General features: G+C 46.6%; 1 protein-coding gene and 1 long non-coding RNA gene across 4 annotated transcripts in view; one reads left to right on the top strand and one right to left on the bottom strand.

The window, feature by feature from the left end:
- The first annotated feature begins 1887 nt into the window (after window positions 1-1887).
- LOC145652762 (uncharacterized) lies at window positions 1888-4729 on the top strand. Of its 2 annotated transcripts, none has more exons than XR_014118974.1 (3): window positions 1888-2289; window positions 3825-3929; window positions 4360-4729. It is a non-coding gene; the product is annotated as an uncharacterized LOC145652762 (long non-coding RNA). The 2 variants fall into 2 exon arrangements; XR_014118975.1 differs by lacking the exon at window positions 1888-2289 and adding an exon at window positions 2948-3085.
- A 4549-nt stretch (window positions 4730-9278) lies between these two features.
- The window catches only part of aimp1b (aminoacyl tRNA synthetase complex interacting multifunctional protein 1b), a 5038-nt gene continuing 4316 nt past the window's right edge, over window positions 9279-10000 (bottom strand). For both annotated transcript variants that reach the window (XM_081704654.1, XM_081704652.1), the window contains exons 5-6: window positions 9917-10000; window positions 9279-9582 (exon numbers count right to left, since the gene is read on the bottom strand). The exon at window positions 9917-10000 is cut by the window's right edge and continues 85 nt beyond it. In XM_081704654.1, the coding sequence (XP_081560780.1) occupies window positions 9416-9582; window positions 9917-10000 (251 nt within the window). In that variant the 3' untranslated portion in view covers window positions 9279-9415. The remainder of the gene's footprint in view (window positions 9583-9916) is intronic.

Raw genomic sequence — 10000 nt, 5'->3', positions numbered from 1 at the left:
GTAGAAACACACAGCGGGGGTTCCACCCTGTGCCAGTGACGTAGAAACACACAGCCGGGGGTTCCACCCTGTGCCAGTGACGTAGAAACACACAGCGGGGGTTCCACCCTGTGCCAGTGACGTAGAAACACAGCGGGGGTTCCACCCTGTGCCAGTGACGTAGAAACACACAGCGGGTGTTCCACCCTGTGCCAGTGACGTAGAAACACACAGCGGGTGTTCCACCCTGTGCCAGTGACGTAGAAACACACAGCGGGGGTTCCACCCTGTGCCAGTGACAGTGCCTCACCTGTTACTGGGTTGCACCTGTCCATCTGTGCTATTGGCTCAATCGGTGGAGAGAAAAGCTGTGTGTGTGTGTGTGTGTGTGTGTGTGTGTGTGTGTGTGTGTGTGTGTGTGTGTGTGTGTGTGCGCTTGTGTGTACATGTATTTATGTGTGTGGGTGTGTGTGTGTGTGCATGTTTTTATGTGTGTGTGTGTGTGTGTGTGTGTGTGTGCGCTTGTGTGTACATGTATTTATGTGTGTGGGTGTGTGTGTGTGCATGTATTTATGTGTGTGTGTGTGTGTGTGTGTGTGTGTGTGTGTGTGTGTGTGTGTGTGTGTGTGCATGTATTTGTGTGTGTGTGTGTGCATGTATTTGTGTGTGTGTGTGTGTGAACGTGTCAATGCCCCACCCTGACTCTTGTTCTTGGAGTGTTGTATGGGATTTATATATATATATATATATATATATATAGGATTTACTGTGTTATATATATTGGATGTACTGAGTGTTATGTATATAGGATTTACCGTGTTATATATATTGGATGTACTGAGTGTTATGTATATAGGATTTACCGTGTTATATATATTGGATGTACTGAGTGTTATGTATATAGGATTTACCGTGTTATATATATTGGATGTACTGAGTGTTATGTATATAGGATTTACCGTGTTATATATATTGGATGTACTGAGTGTTATGTATATAGGATTTACCGTGTTATATATATTGGATGTACTGAGTGTTATGTATATAGGATTTACCGTGTTATATATATTGGACGTACTGAGTGTTATGTATATAGGATTTACCGTGTTATATATATTGGACGTACTGAGTGTTATGTATATAGGATTTACCGTGTTATATATATTGGACGTACTGAGTGTTATGTATATAGGATTTACCGTTATTGGACGTACTGAGTGTTATGTATATAGGATTTACCGTGTTATATATATTGGACGTACTGAGTGTTATGTATATAGGATTTACCGTGTTATATATATTGGACGTACTGAGTGTTATGTATATAGGATTTACCGTGTTATATATATTGGACGTACTGAGTGTTATGTATATAGGATTTACCGTGTTATATATATTGGACGTACTGAGTGTTATGTATATAGGATTTACCGTGTTATATATATTGGACGTACTGAGTGTTATGTATATAGGATTTACCGTGTTATATATATTGGATGTACTGAGTGTTATGTATATAGGATTTACCGTGTTATATATATTGGATGTACTGAGTGTTATGTATATAGGATTTACCGTGTTATATATATTTATTTTCACTGTGCTGTATTCACTAGCACGTTCAAACATTAGCATTCAATAGGAAAGGTAATCAAACACATTTGCCGAACGCATTATGGAATTCAAGAGAATCTTACAGTCCGAGAACAAGACAGGCGTCTCCTGAAGAGAACATACTGGGCTAGAGAAACGCGTTATTTGGCACGGCATCACACGCTTAAGATGTCGCCACCCCTCGCCGTAACGGGGTGAGCAGCCAGAGCGCTATAAAGGTGCGGCACGCGTTATCGCCCAATAACGAGGAGAGCCGCTCATGTGCGCATGAATGGGAATCGCGAGCGTGGCACTTACTCCTCTTTTTAAATCTCCGTGTGTGTTTATCTGAACACGTGCGAATAAAACGCTGAATTTACTCCCATTAACAACACTTAAGCTCCACAGGCACGCGGGATATCTCCACGGGAACGGCGCGCATTTCCAAGTGGTTTTACGCGTCATTACGCATCGTTTGTTCATCAGTGGAACGGACCGTTTTTAGGTGTTGATATTCGCAGATATTTTGGTATGAAAATGCGCACAAATACGCTGGTCGTCTGCCCGCTGTTTTTCTGCGTGTTCCTCGTGATGCTGCGTGCTGGGGAGCCAAACGAAGCTCAATTACAACCGGGACACGCCAAACCGAGCGCACGAGCTACCAATGAGCTCCGCGGCCACGTTCACGGATTTATGAGGAAACGATACACGCCGCAGGTATGAAGCGCGCATTACCTGCGCATTACCTTCAACGCGCAGTTGAAGCTGAAAATGCTTGGTGAAGCAAAAAAATGTAACGGAAAGTAAATGTATGTGAGCGTGCAATTATAAGTAAAGTCACGCAACGCGCGCCCCCGCGAGCCACGTGGTCTGGCCCGCCACGTGCAGTGGGAGGATCTTTGTGGCCACACCTGCACACACCTGCACACACCCGCACCTCGTCTAGTCTTTATGCACATAAACCCGTGTCCTTGTGTGTAGTGTGTAGAAGTTAATATAGCGTGTTATTTGTTTGTAAAATGTAACTGTTGTAACTGGTTGTCTTGGTCGTGTTTAGTGTGTCTGTTTGTTGTTTGTATAGTAAGTGCCACTGTTGTCTTTTGTTTTGTGTAATTAAATGTTCGTCTTTGCCGAGAGAGTCTGTGCGTCCTGCTCCACGCCCTGTGGCACTCGGGCCAGCATGTTACAAGTAGAGTGTTTCTATCCAAATGCTCGCGTATACCACGTCCGTAAGGCGTTTCCACCACGTTGTGTGTGTGTGTGTGTGTGTGTGTGTGTGGTGTTAGAATTTTTAATATTATTTCTAATGTATGTATGTTCGTGTGTGTGTGTGTGTGTGTGTGTGTGTGTGTGTGTGCATAGGCACACTCCTGTACCTCAGACAGAGAATGTGGTACTGGGCTGTATTGCTATGCCCCCAGGCACGCTCCCTCACGGTGCTCACGCTGTAGAAGGAGGGGGAGACGTTGCTATAGGGACAGCATGTGCTGTCCTGGAAACCACTGTCATAACTGTAAGTAAATGGTGCTTTTAAAGATGTAACCATAAACTAAAGCAGCATGTGAGAGTTAGTAATATGGTGCTACAGGTACTGCTGTTCGATAATGCCAGGATAGTGTCGCTACCACAAATGTATGTTTAGTCTTTGCTATGTGCTAACAGTGTAGGAAAGTTCCTCCAGCTCCTCCGTGTGTGTGCTAGAGCTGCACACTTCACCTGCAGCTCTACCTGCAGCTCTACCTGCAGCTCTACCTGGGGTACAGGCCTTTAGTGCAGAACTGCACTAATATTCTGATCTAAGTAATGAGGTAATGATGTAATGAGGTCAGAGTCAGGTGGTGCATGATGAAACCTCGACCTTTGGTTCCAACTTTAATTCGTTCTAATTCAATACATTCCTAAAACTGATGTTCTCTCTCTGTCTCTCTCTCTATTGTAGTGAGTTGTACCTCTCTCTCTCTCTATTGTAATGAGTTGTACCTCTCTCTCTCTCTCTCTCTATTATAATGAGTTGTACATCTCTCTCTCTTTCTCTCTCTATTGTAATGAGTTGTACCTCTCTCTCTCTCTCTCTCTATTGTAATGAGTTGTACCTCTCTCTCTCTCTCTCTCTATTGTAATGAGTTGTACCTCTCTCTCTCTCTCTCTCTCTCTCTCTCTCTCTCTCTCTCTCTCTCTCTCTCTCTCTCTCTCTCTCTTCTTTCTCTTTGTCTCTCTATCTCTTGCTCTCACTCTGTGTCTCTCCATTACAGATGCGTGTACCAAATGGACTCAGCGAATGCCAGGAGTAAAGAACCAGTTTACCAGCAGTGCTAGACAGCACAAGCTAAAGAAAACATCCAGCAGATTACACAAAGGTGTGTGTGTGTGTGTGTGTGTGTGTGTGTGTGAGACAGCTAAATGGTATAGTCATTAGGTAATTGTGTGTGTAGTTGCACGTTGTGGAATTGTTAAGTAGAAATTTGTGTGAAATGGTGAGGTGTATATTATATAAGCAGTGGATGAGGTGTGTTACACAGCTGATGTGTGTGTGTGTGTGTTTGCTGATGGCATATGAGTGTTTGTGTGGGCAATGGCTGATGTGTGAGCATGCATATGTGTGTTTGTGTAAAAAGGCTGATTGTGTGTGTTTGTGTGTGTGTATGCACACCTGTGTATCTATAATGGATGGTGTGTGCATGCATGTGTTTGTGTGTATGCATGCATTTGTGTGCCTGTGCGTGCGTGTGCGTGTCTGATGGCTGGTGTGTGTGTGTGTGTGTGTGTGTGTGTGTGTGTGCGCTTCAGCTGCAGCCGGGTCTCAGTGTGTACGTTCAGAGGACTGTTCTCCAGCACACTGCTGTGCATGGCACCTGTGGACCCGTGTGTGTAAGGCGGAGCCTCGAAAGGGCGAGGCCTGCTCCGCCCCCCTGCAGAACAAAGACAGCCACCGGGTGGAGCTGTTCCAGCGCTGCCTCTGCACCTCCAGCCTGAGCTGCAGGCCACAGACACCACAGGCTCACACACACCATCACCAGCCTGGATACACACGCCATACTGCAGCTGCACTACGCACCTGCCAGGAACTTTGAAGTATTGAACTTTGAACTTTGAATATATATATATTGGATGTACTGAGTGTTATATATATTGGATTTGAAGAAGAGAGGAGTGCGAAAGAAAGGAGGTGTCGGGTGAAGGGGGTGTCGGGTGAAGGGGGTGTCGGGTGAAGGGGGTGTCGGGTGAAGGGGGTGTCGGGTGAAGGGGGTGAAGGGGGTGACGGGGGTGACGGGGGTGACGGGTGAAGGAGGTGACGAGTAAAGGGGGTGAAGGGGGTGACGGGTGAAGGGGTGACGAGTGAAGGGGGTGAAGGGGGTGACGGGGGTGACGGGTGAAGGAGGTGACGAGTAAAGGGGGTGACGGGGGTGACGGGTGAAGGAGGTGACGAGTAAAGGGGGTGAAGGGGGTGACGGGTGAAGGGGTGACGAGTGAAGGGGTGACGAGTGAAGGGGGTGACGGGGTGAAGGGGGTGACGAGTGAAGGGGGTGAAGGGGGTGACGGGTGAAGGAGGTGACGAGTGAAGGGGGTGAAGGGGGTGACGGGGTGAAGCGGGTGACGGGGGTGAAGCGGGTGACGGGGGTGACGGGTGAAGGGGGTGACGAGTGAAGGGGGTGACGGGTGAAGGGGGTGAAGGGGGTGACGGGTGAAGGGGGTGACGGGTGAAGGGGGTGACGGGTGAAGGGGGTGAAGGGGGTGACGGGTGAAGGGGGTGAAGGGGGTGACGGGGGTGACGGGTGAAGGAGGTGACGAGTGAAGGGGGTGAAGGGGGTGACGGGTGAAGGGGGTGACGGGGGTGACGAGTGAAGGGGGTGACGGGTGAAGGAGGTGACGGGTGAAGGAGGTGACGGGTGAAGGAGGTGACGGGTGAAGGAGGTGAAGGGGGTGACGAGTGAAGGGGGTGATGGGTGAAGGAGGTGACGAGTGAAGGGGGTGATGAGAAAGTGTCTGAAGGTTGAACAGAGATGACAGCGAGCCCACATGTATTCCAAGAGTTCTTTGCATTCTGTCGTCTGTCTATTCCACTCAGGAGATGATGATTTGATGACCATATATAGGCAAAAGTGTCCTGGTGACATGGTGCTGTGGCTTCATGGACTGCTCTCTGACCCCACTCCCCCAGGGTGCATAGCAGATCTCAGATAGTGCAATTTAGATCTCATCGTCTCGGTGAATGCTTAATAATGCCTGGGAGATGCTTTGAGAATTTCTCTTTTACTACGGTTTAACCGGGTTTCACACACAGGTACACACGGCTCTCCGAGCGATCTGGTCTGTGTTAGTGTAAATGAACTCTGGTGAGAGGCACACACTACACACTGTGCCATAGAGCCCACAGTGGATGGTTATCAGTGCACCATGGAAAATGGGGCCGCTGTCAGCATACAAACATACAGTTCAGGCATCCCCATCAGAGTCCCAGGGCCCGGGGCCCTGGTCATGAAGAGACACCCACCCGCCCTCCACCAGGTGATGCTGCATAACCAGAGGTATCTCATCTACAGATGAGTCTCAGGCTAAACTCCAGAACTTTCATATGAAAAGCATCAAATTCTACACTTATTTGGCATTTAACATTTTAGTCTGTGCGGCTGAATGACCATGTTGTACAGTGTTTTGAACCAGGTCCGTTTTCTAAGTCTGGCTTTTATTGTGAGCAGTTCCAGATAACGGCATGATCAAATCCTTCAGATTTATTTGCATCAGAAAGAAGCAAAGGGTTTTTTTCATTCAGGCATTCTCCACAATGGTGGTATTCACACGGATACCTACCTGGTTTCATATCAGGACCGCTCTTCGGTTTTATGGATTTTTACAGCTGCCCTATTAGCAGACAGTGAATTAAAGGCCAGTTGTGTACGCTAGTTGTGTGCATTACCTGCTCAGCCTTTTACCCACTCTGTGACTCCTCGAGTTTTGTTCTCGCATTTCCATGAGCGCAAACATTAGACCAGGAGGACTGTCCTTGTGACCCTCATCAGACGTAAAGAATCTGTTTTTAAAAATGAGAACTCCAACAAATGCACTCAGATGTGACTGAACCCACGGGGCAACGCAGAGCTTATTTACGATACGAAGGCACTGCCATAACCTCTCGTTAAACAACACTGGCCTACAGCAAAACCTTCTGGGGAGTTGTCTGTGTAACACCTGCCACAAACGTGGTGTAGTAACTTTGTATGGCCAGAACAGATCAAGAGATGCTTTAAAACATTTGGGTTAGATGAATCAGTCAGCTGTAGTCAGTTGTAATCAGCTGTAGTCAGGTCTGTGTCTGTCACGGTTAGTCCCTCCCATCTTCCATGTTCCGTGTTTTCGATGTCTTGTGTATTTTAGTTCCATGCCGTAGTTTGGTTTTCTCTGCCCCTCGTTTGATTTTCCACACCTGTCCCTCGTTTGTAGTCTGCTTAAGTTCGTGTATTTAAACCCTGTCGTGTTCTCTGGGTTTTGCCTGTTCGTTATTTGAATGGCTGCGTTTATGTGTTAGACTGTATTGGTTGTTTCTAGTCGTTTTGTTTTTCTACCTCCGTATGTTTCTCCTTAGTCTCTGTTCTAGCCTGCTTTCCCGGTTTGTGTTTCCTGGCTTTATTATCGTAGCTCTTGTTATCGTGTATTGTAAGATTCTCCGTATTGGCTCTGTGACCCTGCGCTGCTTTAACGACTCTGACTCTGGATTTGCCCCCAAGAAATCTCGCTCTTCTCCGCACATGCATCCGCCAGCTTAGCGCTCACCGTTAGTGTATTTTTTTTTTAAATTACAGTACATTTAGCTGACGTTTTTATCCAAAGCGACTCATTATTGTTGTTGTACTGAGAAGTAAATATTCGACTTCCCAGAATCATTTTCGAGTTTCTCGCTAGTTTTCTTGTCGGTACTTCCAGCCTTTCACCAAGTCGAGCAATCGGATGTCTGAGACTTACTATAGGCAGTATAAAGGCCCAAACTGTAACTTTCCGTCAGTTTTTCAGGTCTAACAGGGTGTATTTTCCTTGCACGTTTGAGTTGTTTTTTCCTGCTTATTGAGGTGCGGAAGGAGTAGCTCCACAATATTCGGTAGAGGCACTGAGCACATAGTTATTTTGTGGTTTGTTTTCTGTTATTTCTGTTATGTTACGCTCCGTGTACTGTATCAATTTGCCCCAGTGTTTCCTCCGTGCCCCAGTTATTTTGCCCTCAGTGATTGTGTTGCCTCCGTTAATAAACTGCCCCCTGCACATGCATTCTGCCTCTCGCCTGTTCCGACTGGAAATGTTACACAATCACACATAAACTGACGTTTAAATAACTACAAACGTGCCACCACTAAACCGATGCACCTGTGCGCTTAACACCGTGGGCGTGGTTACCGGTGTGCGCTTACACGGTGGGCGTGGTTACCGGTGTGCGCTTACACGGTGGGCGTGGTTACCGGTGTGCGCTTACACGGTGGGCGTGGTTACCGGTGTGCGCTTAACAATGTGGGCGTGGTTACCGATATGCGCTTAACAATGTGGGCGTGGTTACCGCGGTGCGCTTAACAATGTAGGCGTGGCTACCACTATGCGCCTAACAATGTGGGCGTGGTTACCGCTGTGCGCTTAACAATGTGGGCGTGGCTACAAACGATACAGTTAACGAAGAACTCCCACTGCGCGCAGCGGGCGATACCACGTGACCAGCGGAAGGGGCGCGTGCTGTAACAATATCCACATAGTAGCAGTAGGTTCATTTTTGGAGGCACCGCACTAACTTACATTGAGCGAACATGTAATTTCTGAGATGTTATCTCATAAATTATAATCTCATTAGGGTGCCTTTAGAGAGGGGTTACTCATGGTTATAGCATTATAAACGTGGTGGTATATGCGAACATGGTTATAACGTTATAAACGTGGTGTTATATGCGAACATGGTTATAACAAACGCGGTAGTATATGTCATTGTGGTTATAGCGTTACGAACGCGTCTTATTGCTAAAGATGACTACATTATAATGGGATATTTGACAGTAAACAAGTTCACTTAGAGGAAAAGGAAGTCATGAAAAAACCCTAAACTGGTAAAAAGGGTTTGAGTGGCAGATCGGATGTGTTAGGCTTGCACGGGCAGTGCTGACGTCACATGAGTCAACACGCATGCGCTCACATCGTGTCGCTTTCGCCTGCAGTGGAGGGTGGAGAATGGCGTTAAGCAGGACTCGGGCATCGTAAAACAGGTTTAGGGGTTTGACGATTTGAATGTAAGTATTTCTTCCATCGTTTAGTGTCCACCACCTTAATATTCCTTGCTGTCAAACTCTTCCAAACACCCCCATCCATTAAATTCACACTGACCACCGAAATCTCCCCTAATCCCCTTTCTAGGTATAAACCTTGGACTTGCACTAGAAGTGCCTATCAAATCGTTCTCAAAGCGGCTTTCTGATCCGTCTCTTTGGCGCCCCCTGGCACCGATAAATGAACTCTAGTGAAGTCAGCAAACTGAACTTCCCTGCAAAGATTATTGTTAATGTCAAAATACATGATAGGAACATTAAGGAATTATGTAACGGTACCTTCTCAAAGGTCGCATTAGAGTCTCCTATAAACAAGTGTAAAGGTGACAGTTTGATATCTCAGTAGCCGCCCAGAGTCAGAGCAGGTAAGTGGTTTGGATAGAGCCTACAAAAATAAGCAACTTTTGCAGCAACTTTTGAAGCAATATTTTTTGCATTTTATTGTGTGTATTAGTATAGTTCAGTTGTTTGATTTGGTACCGGTTCTGGACCCTGATGGTTTTGGGCACAGAACCCGGCACAGGTCCTGGATGACGGAAACTACTCCTCTTCTACTTGATGCCTCCATCGATGATTGTAGGGGCTCGGCAGAGGCCCTTCCCCCTCACCTCGAAAGCCACACCCCTATAAGTGGCCACACCCCTGCTGTCTGTGTGCAAGTCGGGCAGTAGGCGTTCCCAAACACGCTGCTTGGGGTTGAGTTCTCGCTCTGCTTCACCTGTAAGAGCGGAGTGGTTAGAAACACCCCACAAACAGATGGCTCCTTGTTATTAACACGGCCTACAGTGACATTTTGAGTAGCGGCAACATTTTAAAAAGCCATTTTCCTTGACAAAATAACAAAACATAATGACATATAATGTTATAGCAATTATGAAAGATGAAAAGTGTACGTTTTCGTTTAAAAGTGTTTTTATCCGTGGTCAGATAAACTCTTGTCAAACACACCTGATTCAATTCCTTCATTAATGAAATGCCATAAAGTCATGAGCAGAGTCACCCTGTTCTGACCCACTACGTGTATCTGGACTGTCAGACTTTGTTATTTTTACCTGGGTAGTTCTGGAAGGTGACCCTGTCTCCAGGTTGGGCTCCGGGGGGCGGAGCTAAAGGCTCCATCTTGGTTTGATTGACAG

Source organism: Electrophorus electricus, chromosome 21 (assembly GCF_041902795.1).
Source record: "Electrophorus electricus isolate QZ-2024a chromosome 21, ASM4190279v1, whole genome shotgun sequence".
Taxonomy (NCBI): Eukaryota; Metazoa; Chordata; class Actinopteri; order Gymnotiformes; family Gymnotidae; genus Electrophorus; species Electrophorus electricus.
This window is presented reverse-complemented; position numbering and strand designations above follow the sequence as displayed.